The following is a 19,172-nucleotide window of genomic DNA, read 5'->3' on the forward strand; positions in this document are numbered from 1 at the left end:
TTGTAGTATGAGTATCTGGGTAATTTATCAAGGTTCCTGAAGGCTTCATTTAACACATGCTTCTGCATACAGTAAATCCAGTGGGAAGGGCAGGGGATAATGGAAGGGATGGAAACAATTCAGAATGATGTTATGAAGCTAGTTGAAAAGAGCTGTATTTATTCCTAAAAGGGCTGTATTCCTTCTAGGGGAGGAGGCTCCAAAGACAAACAAAACATGCTGTCTTGTGCCTCTTTTAAATGAGTGTTTTAAAGAGGGGAGGTTCTTTACACCTGGCACATGGTAGGCTTGAGTGAGGACACAGGTAACTCAAAACTAGTGAGCAGAAACTATTGCTTAGGCTCTTTTTCCAAGTGCAGTTTTTCCTGTATTTTCTATAGTAGTTTTCTATAGATGGCCTGCTAAGGATAGATCATTTTTTCCTTTGAACATGTAAGACTGCTGTAGTTGCTGTTTTCTCCTATAGTCCCTTAATTTGGGGTAGTCTTGTAACAATGGTTAAAGCTCACTTCTAAACTAGCCAGAGACCTGTGCGGTGTCAAGAGTTGGACTTGATGGTCCTTAAGGGTCCCTTCCAACTCAGGATATTCTATGATTCTATGTATCAGCACTTGTGTAATGAGATGCTGTTTTGTGAAGCTGTATTCATAGGGCTTGGCATAAAAGTGGTTATAATTATTTTATAGCTTCAAAATAGTTACAGTTAATCTCAGGCAATGTAAAACTGATTAATCCATGTGATTTGCAGAGAAAACTTGTGCTTGAGCTTTTTTTCCTGTTTTAACTTTACATCTCACTACTCAAATTCTTATCTTAGTGTTCATATCACCTTGCAAGTTCAGACACGGGAGAAAGGACCTGCTTTTAACTGACAAAAGTGAGACTTTCAGTGTAAGCTACACTGGCAAATCCCTGTTCCCCAGCATTGAAGATGCTAAAACAAAAACTTAATGCAACTGTTTAACATTTCTCTTTGAAACTGCTTTCTGAAAAGTAGTTATCTGAACATGTCACTCCCTTCCTCTGTGCGTGCATGTCTCAATCAAATGTGCTGCTCTCAGTAAGGATTGTACTTTCTCTTGTGTTAAGCAGCGATGCTGTGTTAAATCACAGTGACTGGATCTGCTGATGCCTCAAGGTACAAGCTTTCTTTCTCTGCAGACCATGTCCATGGTAAATCATCACAGCTTCTTAGGAAGGGTAAAATCACAAGTCCGGCAGGTGGAATGCAACTGACCTGCTGCTGTTTCTCCACCACAATTCAGCTATAGCAGCGAGATACAGCTGGTGCTGGGAGCTGACAGCAGCTGCCAGGCAGTGCAGCACAGCCCTGTATTGTTTCTGGGACTTGCAAAAAAAGCAGGTAGGGGGGAGAAGCCCAGTTTGCTGTGTCTTACAAAGAATAAGGCTTTTAACAATTCAAATCCTCCCTGAAAGATCTTTGAGGCAGCTTTGGCTAGGCTCCCTCTGCATGCAGGCAGGATCATCTCTGATGCCTGCCTGCCTATGTCAACGTGAAACAGCAAATGGAGCTTTCACCGGAGATGAATAAATAGCCCTAATGGTTCTGGACTGAAATAAAATACAGCATGCACTTACAGGGCCTTGGCAGGGAGCAAAAAGGAGCTACTGTACTTGGTACCCAGGCAACAAAGCTGATCACTGGCAAACAGTCCATTTGTTTTTTCCTGATGTGAAATTCACTGTTTATGGCTTTCATTTTCAAAGTATGCAGAGCTCCTACTGACTCGGGGTTAAGTGTGATTGTGTTATAATGTGCAAACAGACGCATATGATTTGTATCTGCTGTTCTCATTAAGCAGGGGTCAGCCAATGGACTCTGAATGCAGCCCGGTCTGACTCGCATCAGCGCTGCCTTAGGAGAAAGCTTCTTGACAGAGAATTGGTTTGAGCCTCAGCCCGGCATGGGACTGAAGTGCTCATCTGAGGAATGGTGCTAGAAAAGGCAGAAGGGTAAGCAGAGGTGGTGTGATTTGTTACAGGTCACAGACGGTCTGTGGCAGAGCCGGGAATAAATAGCACGCAGCAGTTAAGGTCCAGCCCACTCTGCTGGCTCAGAAAGCCTTGCAAATGCTGTTTCTGCTGCCACACCAGAAAGAATGCTATTTTTATTTGTTATTCCCTTATTATAAAAGTAAAATATGACCCAGGAATCAGCCATCTTTCCTAATATCAGAAACCTACAGCTTTCAAGGTGCTATAAAGTCAGATTTGGCAATTGTTGTCTAAGGTGGCACCGTAGCAGATTTTAAATGGTGACCAGCAGAGCTTGGGAGTTCTGGCAGCCTGTGATGGCATCCATGAGAAACTGCCTGTTCCCACCAAGCCTAGAAGAGACCAGAGCCTTGTAAAGGGTCAAAACGTTACCAATTGCCTGTGCCCTTGCTTGGAGAGGGCATCTCCTACCTTCAAGTAGCACGCTTAACCTCCAATTGGGCAGAGAATCAAACATTTTGAGGTCATTGCTCCGCCTGCAATAATCTCAAAAATTTGCTGAACTCTGCTCTGGTGTTTGCCATCTGGAAACTCTCAGACTTTCCTCTGCATTTGGGTTTTTCCCCCTGCCATTGCACATCCTCCTGCAGCTTGTCAGGAAACGACCATGCAAGATTTGTCTTGTCTACACCAAAGGAAAGGGCATTGCAACCCAAATTTTCCATGCCACAAAATCCCTCTTTGCCCGTGTTCTTTTTATTTAAATAGCTACATCTCACTGCACCACGCTGAACTGTGAGAACTGGAAGTCAGTATAGACCATGGCCATATAAGCCTATTGCAGATGTAAATAAAGAGAACAACAAATAGAAAGGCGGAAGGAAGCCTGCTGTAATTACCCGAGACAAAGAGTATTAAATAATACAATAATTTCCCCAGGAAGAGATTATAGAGGATTGTGTGTAATGTCTCAGTTTTGAAGGGTTTAAAAAGTCACCTTATAAAGAAAGTCTAATTAGAAGGGTACAGCTGTAAAGGAAAATGGTTATTTCATAAATCCTTTGGTAGAGTAATTTGGAAAAATACTGGTTTCTCTTCAGAAATAAAATAAATCATTTATTTGCATTAAATTATGTTTTGGGTGAAGACCCAAAACTCAAGGTTTTTGAAATTCACTTTGAGATGTTTTTCATTCCAGTTTGAAAGTGTAAGCAACTGAAAGTAAAATGAATAATTTCCATTACATCTTAATTTCCTTCCCTTTCCTTCCCTTTCCTTTCCTTCCCTTCCCTTTCCCTACACTTATTTATAAATATGCAGGCTTTTATAAATTATTTATATTAGTAGGATTTTGTACACCTATAAATGTACAAGTTTATTTCCTGAGGAGCATGTAGATCACATGGTTATGGTAATTTCTACCATTCAATTTCATCAAAAAGTCAAAAAAAGAAAAACGAGTTGTCATACCCAAGCAGCAGTCACTGTGGACACGTGGTCCAATGAGGTTAGATATGAAACCGTTGTTTGTGTCAAAATTTGCGTTCTCACTTCCCAAAAAAGTAAATATAACCCCAAAAAGAGGAAGGGAATGGAGAAAAGGGCGAAACTGGAGACACTGTAAATAGCATTTGCACAAATGCCCTGGTGGCATAAGTCACTGGTTTGACCCTAAACCTCCTCCGTGGCTGGTGCATACCTGTGGGGGTGGCAGGGGAATGCCATGCTGTGCCTTTCCAATACCTCTTGGCTCCCCACCTGGGTGGGCAAAGCGTGTCCTGCAGCGTGGAGCTTCCAGGGAGCAGGGTCCCCCACCACTGGCTCGTGCTTCTGCCTTTGCCTGGCTGCTTTGTGGCCTCCCAGGTGTCCCAAAACTCTTCTTAACAAGTGCCGGTCTTTGTCTTGGGATGCCTCAGCCTTTTCCTTTATGAAAGTGCTAGAAAACAGGATTTCCTTCTTGGAAGGGTGAGAACGATGCTCCTAATTGCGTGCCTCCAGCTTTGCACTGTGCAAAGGCTGGTGACAACATGGGGTGGTTTTAAAGGAGCCCAGGAGGCGGGAGTGGGGATCTGAAGCAAAGATCCTCCAGACAAGAATGCCCCGCGGATGGGCACACCAGATCCTCACTGACTTTTGACACACAAACCGGGCTTCTCGCTTTCACTAGCTGCTGGAGGTTTGCAGAAATCTTGGTGTGGATTTGACCAAATACATGCAGTAATCACTTTCTGTTCACACTGCATATTTTGCTCTAAAAGTAACTTTAACTCCAGTGTACTTGTGCATTATAGATTCTTTCAGTGGCAGAACAGCATAAACCTGGTAACATGGGCATAAATACACATCAAACAGCTTTATTTTGGAAAGCAGCTAATATTTTGTCTCTGGAAAAGCTGAATGCTCTGCGAGTACAAGCTTGCCAACTTCTCAGAAATACACGTGGTGATGTGCTGGGCTCCAGATACATGTGTGAAGTTACAGAGACAGAGGGCAGGAAGTGTAGGAAGCTTTCAGAACCCATCTCCAGTGAGTCACCGTAGCCTGGAGAGCAACCACCCTGTGCAGCTTGATACCCTTCCAGTGTATGATGAAGAAAGAAATAATTTTAATAGCTTTAACTGGTGCTCACCAGATCTGGTCCTGAGGGAGCCAGACTCAGGATCTAGTGGAGCTAAGTGTTACTGCTTGGTTTGTCCCCTTGTGGTAGCTGGAGGTCAGGGGGTCGACAAGCTTATTTACACCTTTTGTCCCAGAAATTGCAACAGAGCTTTGCCCATCCTGGCTCTGCTTAGCCCACTCCTTCCTCAGGGGAGCTTTGGGCTTAACCTCTGCCTGCAGTTCCAGCTTCTTTGGGGTCACTGGAAGGGATTTTAGTGGCTCTTGCTGTGTCCTCCCTAAAGAACTGGGGGCAGCTCGCATGAAGGCCGTTTGCCCTTTGTGCCGAATTTCTAACCCCAGTGCAGAAGAAGAGGATGTCACTCAGAAGAGGAGGGCTTTCAGCAGTGTTCTCTCCTCATGCCCCAGCTAAAACAACAGCTTTCCTTGGCTTAACCTTCACCTCCCTCTATTACAGAGCCAGAGAATGTATGCTGATCTCTGCCCTTTTGCTCGCTGTAGCCATATTTTCCATGTGCTTTATGGCTTCATGTTGCAACTACTTACTTTTACAAGTGTTTACTTTGCTCTTTTTTCCTCTTCAGATTTAATTACCTTGTGATAGCCCTTCTCATATCTGATCCTTTAGCTTTGGAAAAGCACTAAATTTAAAAAAAGGTCTTTTGTGGGGCAAAGAGACGTACTACAGATGTGTCTTGCTGCCACCCACTTAGATGGAAAAAGGTAAAATGTTAAAAACAGAGGGCTTAGATTGTCATTATGTGTGTTCATGTGAAGCAAGAGTGGCTGTGGGCTTGTGCCATATGGGTTTGGGTTTGGACACGGCTCACGGCTGCTGGTTTAGTGGTTTATTACGGCAGGGTTGCCATGAAGACAGCAGGCGCTGACTAGTTACTGGGCTGCCGTTCCTCCCTGCCTCAGATTTCCAGCAGAAAGTTATCTGAAATCTGCATTAAGATGCAGGCAAAGGACGGCATGAGCTCTGCAAACAGAGGGGAGAAGGCAGAGGGCTTGGCTTTGCTTTGCTTCGGTGCCAGATTTCCTCGCCTGCTGCTGGAGACCCAGGGATCTCCAGGTCTGTGTGATTTGGGCCCTGCCCATCCTTTGGAGCATCTTGGTTTCGGCTTCAGTACTTGAAAGCAAATTCTGTGTGTGCAGTGAGTGACCGGCTGCAGGGCAGGCTGGTTGTGGGGCAGCTGATAAAGATACTGGGCCAACCACAGGAGAGGATCTGCCCCCAGGTCGGTGCCCTTGTGAGGAAAACCAACAGCACGACCTCTGTTTGCAGCCCTCACTGGCTCCTTTGTCTTCAGCCTGAAGAAACTCAAGCAGAGCTCTGCCTTCCAGGGCCACAGGAGAGTTTTGGGTCCATTTGTTTAACAAAAAGTATCCAGTCTGTACTTGCAGGAGGCCATCTGAACACGTGAATATACAGAAAAAGAAACAAACTAGCTTGAGGACATCTTGATTAACAACTTTGTGGGTAGCAGTTGCTCGTTTTAAATGCTTCGTTTTGTGGTACCTTTTGCTGACTTGAACCCTTCCTCCTGTGTGTAAAACCATCACATAGTGAGCACAGGCAGGTCTGAAGGCCTCCCTGAACCAGAGACCTGCCTGGCAATGTCTGGATGCTTTTGGTTAAAACATTCGGACTAGCAAGAGGCGTTTGTGTGAGAAACCTTTATTGTTTTTCAGGTAGTAGAGACCAAAACAAGTCCATAGGGGATGTGTACAGTCAGAGTCCCATCCTGGACTCACTGCAGACACAACCACGGCATGACTGCGGTGGGAAGGGAGCTCTGGGCCCACCCAGAGCAGGGTGCCCAGGCCCACGTCCTGGTGGCTTTTGGAGATCCCCAAGGAGGAGCCCCCTCTGAGCAGCCTGTGCCAGGGCTCCAGCACCTGCCGTGCTGCTGGGGGTTTCCAGGGAACCTCACATGTCCCACTTCTGGCCCAAATCCAGGCCCTCTGCAACCTCTCCCCACTCCTCGGGCGCTACTGGGCCCGTGTGCCTGTGCTGGTGGCCTTTGCTGTTATCTCAATCTCAAGCTGTGCTTTCTAAATTGCAGGGAAATAACGTATTTTGTGGTTAATGATTAAGACGTTCTTCTGGGAACCGTGACTTTGCTTGGAGGCATGGGGTTGCTTGCTAACATATGTTTAAAACCAGATGTCAAGGACACTCTCTGGAAGACGCCTGTGGGCACACGTTTAATGTGGGTTTTGACCCAAATCTACAAGTCTGTCTCTCTCTCATTTAGGGAAGGGATCAGTTCTCTTCCCATGGGTGAGAACAAGGCGCCTGCAGACTGCTTGCTGAGGGCGTTTTCTCAAAATCCCACCATCTTTTGTAGACCTTGGGGAAACGGCCGCGTGAGGAACAGGTTTGTGCTGTGCAGGGCTCTGGAGGGAACCAGACTGGTCAGAGGCACCAGAGCTGTCTTCAAAACACCAGCACCTGTGCAGGAAGCCTAAAAAATAAATAAATAAATACATAAATACATAAAAGAACAGAAGAGAAAAAATAAAAGGAAAAAAATTAGAAAGAAATAAAAATAAAAGGAAAGGAAAGAAAAAAGGTAACCTTTCCCTATCTGGATACCCAGATGAAAGAGCCTAATCTTAAGTAAACAAAGTGCAACAATTACCTGACCTGGGTAGCAAGCAGTCTGGGGCAGCAGAGGTGCATGTATATTTCTAAAAACGTTACTGCAAGCAAAGATCTTTACACAGCTGGCAGCGAGACGTGGGCGCCGCTGAGGCTTGCATTTTCTCTGGGAACAAGTTTAAGCAGAATCCCCATCACCAGTCCCCGGAGCAGCGGGGGAAACGTGTTGCAGACAAGGCTGAGCTGAGCCTCAGAGAGGGGTCTTGGGCAGACGTAACACGCTCAGCCCCTGAGCAGCGACTTCCAGCTGGGCCATGGCAAGCACCGGGTGTTTCTGCAGAGCAGAACCTATTTTACAAAAGGGGGTTTCACAATCTGCGAGGACATGTGCAGGCTACTGGATAGTCTGAATCTGGCATCTGGTCAGCCGGGTTTTATTTCAATTTGCGTTTTAGAAACTCCTTAGGCATAGGAGGGCCCGTGAAATATTTCTCCATTATCCAAGTGCTTCAGGAAAACGATATCCAGAGCTCTGTTTCCATGATGTCACCTGGGGAGCACGTTGTCCCATTTCGTGCCTGCTTACTGGGGGGGGGGGGGGGAGGCGGATGGATAAGCATTTGTCCTTGTTTTAAAAATGGAGCTGTGGTGGTAGGAGAAAAGACCTAATTTTTATGAAATATTGCAAAGGGAGCTGGGTTCCACTGGCAGGCTTTGTGACGTTAGAGGGTGACATTAGGGCTGATCTTGAAGCACCATTCTCAAACCAGGGGTGGAAAGAAGCCTCCTTTTCCCAGAGGGGGTTTCCAGGGGAGGGTTTGTCAGAAGGGGAAATCCAGAAGCAATAACATTGCTCTGTCTCCTTGATGGCTTTCAGCTGCCCAGGCCCTGGGTGGCTGCTGTAATGTACTAAGGCAATGCAAACGCAAAATTGCTGCACCCCACACAAGTATTAGGGCAGACAGAAAACTTGTTGGGCTCTCCTTGGCCGGTTCATAATCCTAACTTTCCCTAAGCCATCAACATCTTGCTTCAGCAGCTCCCCCACCCATGTGGCCACCTATCTCTGCTTTACGTCCCCGTCCTGGCCACCACCCCGTAGCTGCTGGTGTAGCAGGAACCTTGTGTACACACGGGGCATGCTGCAGCCCACACCAGCTGGATCCTTTCCAGGACTCTCCTTATCGATACCTGTTAATGCTGGCTTAAATATATTTTTCCAGCTGTCAGTCTTGCTGAGCTAAAAAAAGAAAAAAGAAAAAAAAGAAAAGTCAGATTGCTGCCCTCGGAGATAAGGCTTGTGGATGGATTTGCAGACTTCTTTGGGGCTGGAATAAGAGAAATTCAAAATGCATTTGGTTTGCTGAGCTGCTGGGGGAAGAAATGAATCCAGCAGGGTCCCTGTGTCCAGCAGTGTGTACAGAAAAAGTGCAAGGTGCCCCACGGAGACCTGTCCCCTGAGTGAGAAACTCGGTTGTCATTCCATTCACAAAATCTGCTGAATTCAGTGTCTGCAGGGTTGCCATGGCAAGGACGGAGCTGCTATTTTTGACTCATAGTGCTGCGATTGTCCGGGGACCACGGCACTCCTCTGAGAGAGGCTGTCCCTGGCCGGTGCTGTGCTCTGAAGCTGGGCTTATCATCCCCAGGGGATAAGTGTCCCCCCTTTATGCACTAGGAATTACCTCAAGTGTTAAAAAGACATCGCTAAGCCTTCAGACACCTTTTGTCTCTGTGCTGGGTGCTTCAAATAGAATTACAAGGTTTGGCTGCCCAAATTTTATTTTTTGCTCTGAAAAGAGTTAAAGAAAATTGTGTTTGGGTTGCAAGACCATCCCTGTAGGAGCAGGACTGGCTGCAGGAGAGAGCAGCAGGAGGGTTCATTTCCAAGGCTCAGAGTTTCTCCTAGGGCTGTGGGCTGAGAAGCAAAGTCTTTGCCTCTCATCAAAGAACAAATTTAAGGCTGCATTTGGCTGAATCACTTGTACCTGAAGGAGCCTCTCCCTAGAGTCTCATTTGGCCCCGTGTAGCATTTCCTCCTTTTGCTTACACCTCTTCCTCTGCCTGCCTCAGCCCCCACGCATGCACCTTGTTTGCAGTGTTGCTTTTCCTGCCACATCCCCGTCATGACAGCAGCCAGATGCGGATCATGTTTGCTGAATTCAGGAATTCCGCCCCGGTTCCGCTGCTCCCCAGCCGGAGGATGCTCTGTGTTTGTTGCTTGAACTCTCCATGCTCCATGCAGGGAGCACAGAGCCAGAAAGCCTGGCACAGCACGGCTGGAGGGGTGCCAGAGGCACGGGGGGATGGCTTTCCCCTGCGTCAGTGGGGAAGGGAAGAACCCGAAGCGAGCCTGAGACCCGAGCAAGCACCCCAAGCAAAAGCCAGATCCCAGAGGGGCTCGGCAGCCCAGGCACCCGGTGCCACACAGAACTAAAGGGCTTGTGGAGGTGCCCAGTTTAATGCTGGTGGGTGCTCAGACCCCTGAGTGAAGGTTGGTGCTTGTTCTGTGCGCAGTGCTGGAGCAAGGTGGACCAAATGCATTGCTGTTAGCCCCTGCACCAAAGTGCAGGACTTCCAACCCCCAGAATGACTTTGCCTGGCTGGTGGCTGTTCTCCGTGGGCAAATCCATGAGCAGCTGATATTATTTTTAGTTCTCAGCGGCCCCACCTTGGGCACAGGGGCACAGCACTCTCTCAAGGAGAAAGATGCTCCCTCCCCAGCTGCTGCATCTCAAACACGTGCCAGGGAGAGCTCATGGGGCTGTGCATGGTGCCCGGGGGGACAAACCCCAAAGGTGCAGGGGGCTGCTGTCCCCAAGGACCATGCGACCAAGGGAACAGGACAGGCAGCGGCCAGCACAGGCACTTCCCACTGCTTTGGCAACGGGAACACTTAATTCTTTGTCACCCTGGTAACGATGCCCCAAGAGCAGCAGAGAGGAAACAGCAGATGTTGTACTCTCGATTATTTTCCCTCAAACTCCGGTAAGCAGGCGCAGGTGTCCTTGGCCTTCCCTCCCGAGGTATTTATTGTGCCCGGCCGCCTCCGCAGCTCTGTGTCAGCTCCCCACACGATGCTCTGCCAGGCAGGACATGCCCTGCCAGCGCTCCCAGCCCTGCAGCCTGTGAGCATCCTGCCCGCCTGGGAGCCATTGCTCATTTCTGCGAGGTGTCTTGCCCAATAGCTCATTTTTTAAATACAGCTAAGGTCCCCGGGAGCTTGTACAGGCTGTTGGGCCACTGCTCCCCATAGGCACAGGGGGTGTGAGGACACTGCATGTCCCACTGGCTGCCTGGGGCTTGGTGAGACTTAGGGAAGCATCAGCATGACGTTGTCTGAAGCCGTGCTCAGACGCGGTAACTACTTGGGGTGCAGGGCAATGACAGTCACACACACAGCTACTTGCACATATTGTAGTATTTACTCTGTCAGAGAGAAATTTCCTACCAAGGAAGCAAAAAGACTGGAAAAAAAAAAAAAAAAAAAAAAAAAAGTATTTCCAGGTAATTAAGATCTCTCTCTGAATTCAGATGACATTCAAGCACATGAAATCCCTGGCGCTTCGTGCTGCTATTGTCTGTGTCAGTGCTGCTTTTGGGATGTTCTCTGTAACTGCGTGTTTTGTGGGACCATCCTTCCTCAGGAACTTGTGGGTGACGAACACTTCTCCTTTCAATTCAGCAGGGAATTCTGCTCCGACACCAAGAACGCTGCTGTCTGTAATTGCCGTGGGTAGGCTGGAGAAGCTGTGCAAGGACTCAAGCCTGTGGTTCGTGCTCAGAGTCCTGCTAGCACAGGCACACCCAAACCAGCCAAATTGCCAACAGCCAGGATGAGCAATTGCACAGAAATAAATCTCCAATTCATTTTAATAGCTCCAAATCTGAAGTTGCTGGAGGCTAATTATAGAAGCTTTGACAGTTCAAGGATTAAAATTATCTTAATAGTTTAACAGTATAAACACACTGACTCATTGCACTGACAGTCTCCTGAGCGGCGTGTTCACCTGTGAGCTAGAGGCTGATTTATTTGTTGCAGGTTGGCCTTGAGATGGGGAAAGTAAGTGAACGATATGGCCCTGCTGTTTGACAGTGCTTTGCTCTGGTGATGTTTTCCTGGTAGGATTTGCAGAGTTATTTGCTCACCTGTATCCATGCCTGTATGTCTTTGTATAATGTGTATATTCATATAGAAATAGTATCTCTTTATTTATAATCCACCTTTTTCTTCCTAAATTTGTAGCTGCTTGGGCCTTTCAGACCTGCTGGCCACGTGCATTCAGTAATTGCTTGCAAGAGCAGCGCAACTAAAGGTCTGTGCTGCAACCTTTCGAGGCAAACAAACACAAGAGGGGAGCTGTGCAAGGCTTGGTGGCTGCAGGACATCAGCACCAGCGCATCCTCCTCTCTCTTCTTTGCTGGCCTCATTTCACTTGCTTCCCACACCACGTAAGTTGTTGTGACCTAAATTACCATATTTTTTTTTGGTCACGCTGTGTGCAGAAACACATTTAACAGCTTTCTCATAAGGTGACATCTTACGTGTCTTGTGACTGGAGCAGAGGTAGGATTTTTGAGGACTGTCACTAAGAAAAAAATGTAAAAAAGGGAAAGTTGGAGTTCCACCCCACACCTGTCCACAGGCAGGCAGGGAGGATGGCTGCTGCCATCCACGTGAGGGAATGTGCCACCCTGAAAGCCTGGGAAATCAGTCAGAAGGACATGCTAGAAGTGTAGGAAATGCCAAATGGTTCTCTTATCAGACCAGGACAGGGAGACAGGTGAAATGTTAAGCTGTGACTCCTCCTCCCCATCCCCTTTTTCCTCTTGTCCACCCAAAGCAGTGAGCACCTCAGGGCAGGCGTTATTTCCTTCCATAGGGGCAAACCTCCAGCCCAAGGCGGTGCTAAAACCCTGCTGCTATATTAAATATGATACGGGACCAGCAGAGAAGAAGAACCTTCTCCCTGCCAGGAGAAGCAGCACGGAGTGGGAGGGAGCCAAACACGGAAGAGATCATTATTTCTGCCTTATCAACAGTTCCAGGCTCTGACCCATCTTTTAGCTATGCCCGCCATGAGCGTTGCTCTTTTGTCTTCGTGAAAGACAACTTGGCCAGCTTCAGCATGAGGAACCGGTGCTCCTCTAAACGAGGAGAGGGTGCCACTGAGCTACGGGCTGCTGGATGGACTTCTTCACGAGGTCCCAGTGGTCGGACGCTTCCCTCGCTCTGCTCTTCTCCACCGTGGCCTGTCCGATGAGGTGCCTGGGGTCAGAGCCCACTTGGTAAATGGAGACAAGCACGGTGCAGTCCCACACTGGAGGCTCAGGCATGTGGAACAGAAAAGTTTCGTTGAAAATGATGAGCGGTGTGTGGGCCCGCGGCCTGGACTTCTGGTGCTTTTGTCTGTGGTGCCTGCAGGAAACATCGATCCTCGCATATACGTCTGGGAGGGAAAGAGAAAGGGAAAGAGAGGTGCCTGGGAGCATTGCAGCATCTGTCTGTCTCGGTTGGCTTCAGCAATGCTGGAAATCAGACTACTTGGCCAAGGCAATTGCATCTTACTAGGTAAGTAGCTAGTAAGACCTATGTGATCCTGCAAAAGGCAAAGCACAATTGACAGGGACAACCTCCAAATAGCTCTGCAGTTGTGTAACAAGCTCTGAAGTTAGTAGGAACAGGACGATGGAGGAAAGTTTACTTCTGTTAGTCCTACTAATGCTTATGCTAAACCCAACACCTGCAGCAAGGCTCAGAATGAAACAGCAGACAGGAGCCTTTGCCATTGCTTTAGCTGTATTTAATTAGCGAAATGGAAAAGTGTGGCTTTAGAGGTTCAGATAAGAGATCTGAGCACGTAAGGCCATGGGAAGAGTTCAGCCCAGGAGACAGCAGCCTGGGGATATCAAAGTCTGCTGTGCTTCTCTCAGTCCCAAAGACTGAGGATCTTGGGAATACAGCAAAGAGGGAGAGCAGGACACAAAGTGAGGGAAGGGGAAGAGCTGCCTGCCTTCATGCTGTTCATGTGCTGAGAGCTGCAGAGGGAAAGTGGCTTTCCATTCGTCCTCCAACTTGTTGCTTGGTGCAGGAGAGAAATCCACATAAGACAAGGGTGCAAAATGTGAAGTGTGGCTGAGTCGGGCTGGTTGCCTGCATCAAATGTTGGGTTATAGGAAAAAAAGGTGGCTCTACCTCAGCCTTTTCAGGGCAAGGAGCTGTTTACAGCTTATCTACAATGCAGAGCATCTCTAAGGCTGATCTCAGGTGTCATCTCGTTGGTGGACATTGAAGGATGATAGCGGTGCTCTGGTTACAACCCCGAGGAGCACCGTAGTACCTCTGCACTTTCTTCACCCTAGGGCATCCTCAAGAGGAAAAGCAAATTGTTGCTCCATACTGAGGGCAACAGGACTGTAATGAAATCCAGCTTTTGGGGTCTCTGCAGAGCAGAGAAAGGGAATTCAAGTCTTGTGATGGAGGGAAGAGGAGGAAAGGCGCTGCCTGAAAGAAGTAGCTGGGTGTTTCATTAGTGTGACGGGCCTTGGGGACTGATTCAGCAGCGCTTTTCTGCCAAGGCTGGGGTGTGATGGGCATGAAAGGGACCTGCTTCTCCGACACCCCCACGCTCCTCTGAGTGGGTGAGATAAAGGTAGCAGGCAGCAGAACAGAGAGGAGCGACAAGCCCAGCCAACAGGGGATATAAAACCCTTACTCTTACCTGCAGTGCTGCGAGGGGGAGTCGTCTTCGCCTTGAGCAGCCCGACCTCTATCCTCTGAGAGATGGGAAGGCACTTCAGCGACACGAGCACTTCTCCCACGATGTCCTGTGGAGGGCACAAGGGCATGCAGTGAGCAGCCAGTGCAACAATCTGCTGCCACCGGGACCACACGCCAACCTTTCTGCAGCTCACCAGGGTGCTCTTAGTGGCCCATCAACCAAGCCTGCAGGACCACTGCAGCATTCTGGCCGTACCTTGATTTTCAGCATTTTTATTGTGACTGACTTTTAGTTTTTTAACTTTCAGCAATTGCCAGCATTGGTTCTTTATTCATTCGGTGTAGCAGTTTCTCTTTCTCCTGATGAGGAACAAAAGGGCCCCTGTTCTCCTTCATCTGTATTACCTGGGTGCAGTTCTGAGTTTCAGGCTCACCAAACACAGACTGGTTTGTCACCACAGAGCACCAGTACCTGAACCATCACTTAGCAGAGTTAAACAAGCTGCTCTGGGCTACACGAAAGAGGCTTTCAGCTCTCTCTTGTTCCTAGGGGTGGTGAGAGATGAGGTACTACCGTACGGACTAATTTGTGCTGATTTCATGGTACTAAAATACTAATTCTTATGGTACCACAGTGTTTTTTTCCAGAGGGCTACAGGAAATGCTAGAGGCTGCAGACTGTGACATTTTGGGGTGCTATGAGAAGCAGGACTGCAACTAAATTCATGTTGCTCACATTTTGCAACAAGTTCCCATGTACCAGCAACAAATCAATGTTTCTTACAGTTAATTGTTCCGGTTGCTGGACTTGGGATGCCACTTTTTCTCTGTTACATTATGCCCTGCTGTTGTTAGCAACCATTTAAAACGCACAGCTATCATTTAAAAACCATTATTAATTCTTTACCGGAACACATCACGTGTTTTCCTTTTGGACCATCAGTCTCTAAACAAACCAAATGCGCTGTGAACTCTTGTCTCTGTGGGTAGAGGAGGGAAAAGGTGCTGCAACATAAGCCTGGTCATCAATACGCCTCGATCCTTCCCTGGAGATCTCACCTTTAAGAGGCAATTTGAAACTCCACGCACCCAGCCTTCCTGCAGAGCCTACCTGAGCAGAGTGCTGGGAGCAGAAGGGGTCTGTTACCACCTGCATCCCACAGACGGATCCCAGGGATGCAGGGCTGGGCTTTTCCACTAATAAAACTAAGGGGTGGCTGTACTGACATGCAGCTCCCTGGCAGTGTGTGGGCACACTGGGTAAGGCCATGTGTTAGTCATTAATTACCTTTGTGGTCTTCTGCAACTCTGCACACACAGCCAGGCTTCGGGAAGCCTTCAGCTCCCTCAGGGCAACCCTGACTTCCCCCAGCGCAGCGTTTCTGGAGTATTTGTCAAACCGTTGAACCTGTGGGAAAGAGGAAAAAGGCATGTCCATCGGGTGAGGTGTGGGACGGGAGGGAGCAAACCTTGCACCAGGCTTTTGGGAGCCAGGCTGTCCTGATAGCAAAGGATGCCCATGGCAAGAAGCAAAATTCAGATGTAGTAGCATCACTCAAAGGAGTGCTTCCACCTCTGCTAACAGCCTGGCCCCTCTGGCCTTGCTGAATCCTGCCCTTGCTCTGTGCAAGGTTTGCTCCCTCCCAGCTGGCCGGGTGGTTGCTGGAATCCCCTTGCACAAGAAAGTGTCTTCTGACAGCTGCCCACATTTGCTCGGGGCCAGCTCGGGGCCTTTTCTGCATGTGCTCACACGTGGCTTCAGTCCTGATTTGTGCCTGCCCTCTGCAGCTGTTTCCCCAGCAGTTTGCTCTCCGGCATGCAGCCGTTTCCCTGCTCTGCTCTGAGCTCCCAGGCCTTGCTGCTTGCTTCCCTCTCGGGAGCACGGTCACAGTGTGTGGCCATGGCTCTGCGCACATGTTTTTTGCAGGCGTGTTTTAGTTTTCAAATGAAATCACTTAAAACTGCTGCCTGATGGGGAACAGATTTACTGCTGTCGCTTTGTCACATTAGGAGCCTATAGTTCAATGTCAGTGCACAGATCTGCCAGGGTCTGGAAGGGAGCAGCGTGAAACCACTTCAGCAGCTAGCAGTCTTGCTCCCCTGAGGTCTCTTGCAGCTCCACCTCCGTCTCTCCTTCCACCTCTTGCTCTGCCTGCACAGCCCAGCTCTCCCCTTTGTAGTGTGCTCCTGCCCTTCCGCTGCAGCCATGTCGAGCTGTTGCTTTGCTGCGGTGGTTTCCTTTGATAAACCCGCCAAGTGCTTTTGCTTGTGAAAGGGGCACTCAAAAACTGAACGAGGAGTAAACAAAACCGAGACAGGAAAATGTAATGGCCAAATCAGAGGGGCTTTGAAGTAATGTGAGTCTGGACATTAGTCAGGGAACATGAGATCTGCAGCAACACGTGGGGATCACCATTCACATTCAGACCAGCAGTCTGTCTAGCCCACTGATGCCTTCTGAAACAGAAATTGCTCCGTGGTATAAAGTGGAAAAAGGAAGAAAGCACAAAGACTTCATCTTCCTGCCCCAGCTGACTGCTGGTTCATGTCTGACTGCTGGCTTGTGGGCAGAACAGTGGGACTGGCAAGGAAATGTCCTGTCTGCTGTGGATTTCACTGGTGATGCCTTTGCTGCTGTCCCCTCAGCATGCATTTCAAATACACCCCAGTGTATAGGGTGTCTCACAGCTATCTGTTGCCAAGGCACATTTTAAATCCCTGGGCATTCATGGGTACACTGCAGTGTTATAGGGGCAGACCTGAACTGGCTCTAAGTGAGGTAAGTCTGAAGCTATCAAACCATGGTAAGGAAGAATTAGGTAGAAGAGGTTTCAGGCTGCATCTGCTCACCAAGTTATCCCCATCAGCTACCTCTGCCCTGCCAGCACTGTGGGATATCCCTCAGCTCAGGGGGCAACCATGCATTTCCCCCAGGCCCCAGCCTCTATGCCATACCCTACTGCAGGACCATGCAGACCAGGGGATGGCTGTGACAAAGGACAAGAGAACACAAGCAAATACAGATTTCAGGGAAATAAAACCATCCCTACAGCCTTAAAATGCCCACGAAACCAGTTGGGCACCCCTTTGAAAGCCAAAGTGTTTAGGATCTCCAGGCTTTCTGACCCTTCTGTCTGTCAGTGCCACATGGCATTGGTGACCGTGGCCCTATTTCTGTCACTAAAGAGCCAACATCTCAGCTGGCTGTCATCCAAGAGGAGCTGGTAAATGAGCCTGGAGAGTTACCAACCCCTTTTTTCGTTCTTCAGAGGGGTAAGAGATGGAGACACCTCAAGAGGCTTGAGGTCAAGGCCTCTATGCCTGCTACCAGAGCTCGCAACCCAGCCCACCTCCAACTTCAGAGTGCTCTTCTCCACCTCGGCATCCCGCAGGGAGCAGACAAAATGGTCCCTGAAGGCTGGCCTGCTGCAGCTCTTCACCACCCGGCTTCTCCACTCCTGGACCACGCACTGGAGCCCGGGGATGCGGGATGGGACCTCCTGCAGCAGTCGGACCCGGACAGCAGAGCCGGTGTGCCCGCGGCCTGGCAGCCCCCATGCCTCCAGGCTGCTCACGAGCAGCTCACATTGCTCTCTGCGGTAGAGGAGAGAGAACTTCAGTTTGCCCCGGGAGCTGGGCAGGGGTCCCCCGTCACTGCTCGGGTCTTCAGTGGTGCTGCAGGAGGGGCAGGAATGTGGCTCGCCCGGCTCTGCTCGTAACTCCGTCATCTAAGGAAAACAAGGATGAGAGGAAGAGAGAGAGAGAGATGGGTCTTTTAAAGTGTGGTGGTGTTGAATTTTCCTCTTTTTTCCTACAATGGTAGACACAGAAGGTGTGTTGATACCTAGTGCTTTTGCTCGTGCTGTCATGCCAGCGCCTGACAGGCCAGCTCCCTGGCATAGCACAGCCTCACGGGCTGGTTCAGACCACGGGAAGAAAGAGGTCGAAGAAGCTTTGCTGCCCTCGGGACCTGCATTCAAGCTCCCACCACCCCCAGGTACTGCTCTGCAAACATCCTCTGCTGGGCTCTGTGCCACAGGGGCCTCTCCAGGGCATCCCCAGAAGCTTCAAAGTGTTCTTTGCTTTCATTTTCTCTGAAAATGAGTGCTGTGGACGTGACGCTGAGCACCCTGCACGGTGGAGCCCAACAGCCACACTGTACCGGCGAGAGCATGGGCATCAGCACAGCCACCTGGCCGTGCAGGATGGCCACTCTTTAAGCATTTTTCCCTTCTTGCCTTGCTTTTTTTCTCCAGTGAGAGCCCAGCAGCTGCAGCCCTGCGATAGCCATTTTGTACTCAGCAGCTGCTGGTGGTATTTTGGGGCTGTTGCTGAGCAGGCTCTCTGCCCGCTGCAGAGCCGTCTGCGCCTGCCTCACTGCTGCTCTGCTTCCTGCTCTGCAGCGAGGCCTGGCCAGCTGCAGGGAGGTCAGCAGGAACTTGAGGAATTCGTTTTATTGGAAACCACATCCCTCCGGTAACAGAGGCACAGGCTGGAAGTGGGGAAGAAAGCGGGTTGTGGGGGAGGGAGAGGGGATGGGAAAGGCCCACAGATTGCTTCTTTAAGAAAACCAGATAAATTCTGGATGAAAGAGAAGCAAGGAGAAGTGAAACTTGTGATCAAGTGAGGTTTTCCACCAGTTTCCCCAGAAATGGCACGGCGGGTTTCTTCACTTCCCTCAACAACAGACTCCATGGGCTCTACAACTGCCCCAAAAACACCTGAATTAGCTGCAAAGGTCCCTGCTGCACACCTCAACACCTGGTTGCAGCCTGCAGAGCTGGAGCATCTCCTAGCAGCCCTACTTAGGAGATGTCTAAATCTGAACTTGTCACCCAGACTCACCCAGGGCATTCCCAGTACCCACTGAGAGGCTGAGGGATGATGACACACATGGCCTGAGTGCACTGGGGCTGTGGGCAGACTGCAGTACCCATAAAACCACTGCACTGGGGTCACTGTGTGTCAGTGTTTTTCTTCTTTTGCTCCCCCCCTTTCCTCCTGTGTCTCTCTGGGACTGTCTGGTCATGCCTGGGAAACAGGGACTAGTGGGCTTGTGGCCCTCAGACAGGTCTGGCCCTGGCACCCCACATGAAGGTTGTTACTTAAGTGAAAGAGCGGTATTTTTCTTCCTCCATTCCTTTCAGCTGGAGACAGTCTCTCTTTATAAGTTTTCTTGCCACAGGGTTTTGCATCTTGTTTTCTAGCAGAGTTGAGAGGCTGTCAGTCAGCCCACCTCTTGTGGGGTTTCTGCAAACAGGGATGGCTCTC

The 19,172-nt window shown here is 49.2% G+C and overlaps 1 protein-coding gene across 1 annotated transcript; it reads right to left on the reverse strand.

Annotated features, from left to right (window-relative positions):
* Window positions 1-10,209: 10,209 nt before the first annotated feature.
* On the reverse strand, window positions 10,210-17,629 carry LOC309879285 (synaptotagmin-6-like; the record flags this gene model as incomplete). Its single annotated transcript, XM_082762824.1, has 4 exons — window positions 10,210-12,630; window positions 13,903-14,008; window positions 15,190-15,309; window positions 17,252-17,629. The coding sequence occupies 4 exons, from the start codon at window positions 17,627-17,629 to the stop codon at window positions 12,329-12,331; spliced, it is 906 nt and encodes a 301-aa protein (XP_082618950.1). The 3' UTR covers window positions 10,210-12,328.
* Window positions 17,630-19,172: the final 1,543 nt, after the last annotated feature.

The sequence above is a fragment of the Aythya marila genome, assembly GCF_965140915.1.
Source record: "Aythya marila genome assembly, chromosome: 5".
NCBI lineage: Eukaryota > Metazoa > Chordata > Aves > Anseriformes > Anatidae > Aythya > Aythya marila.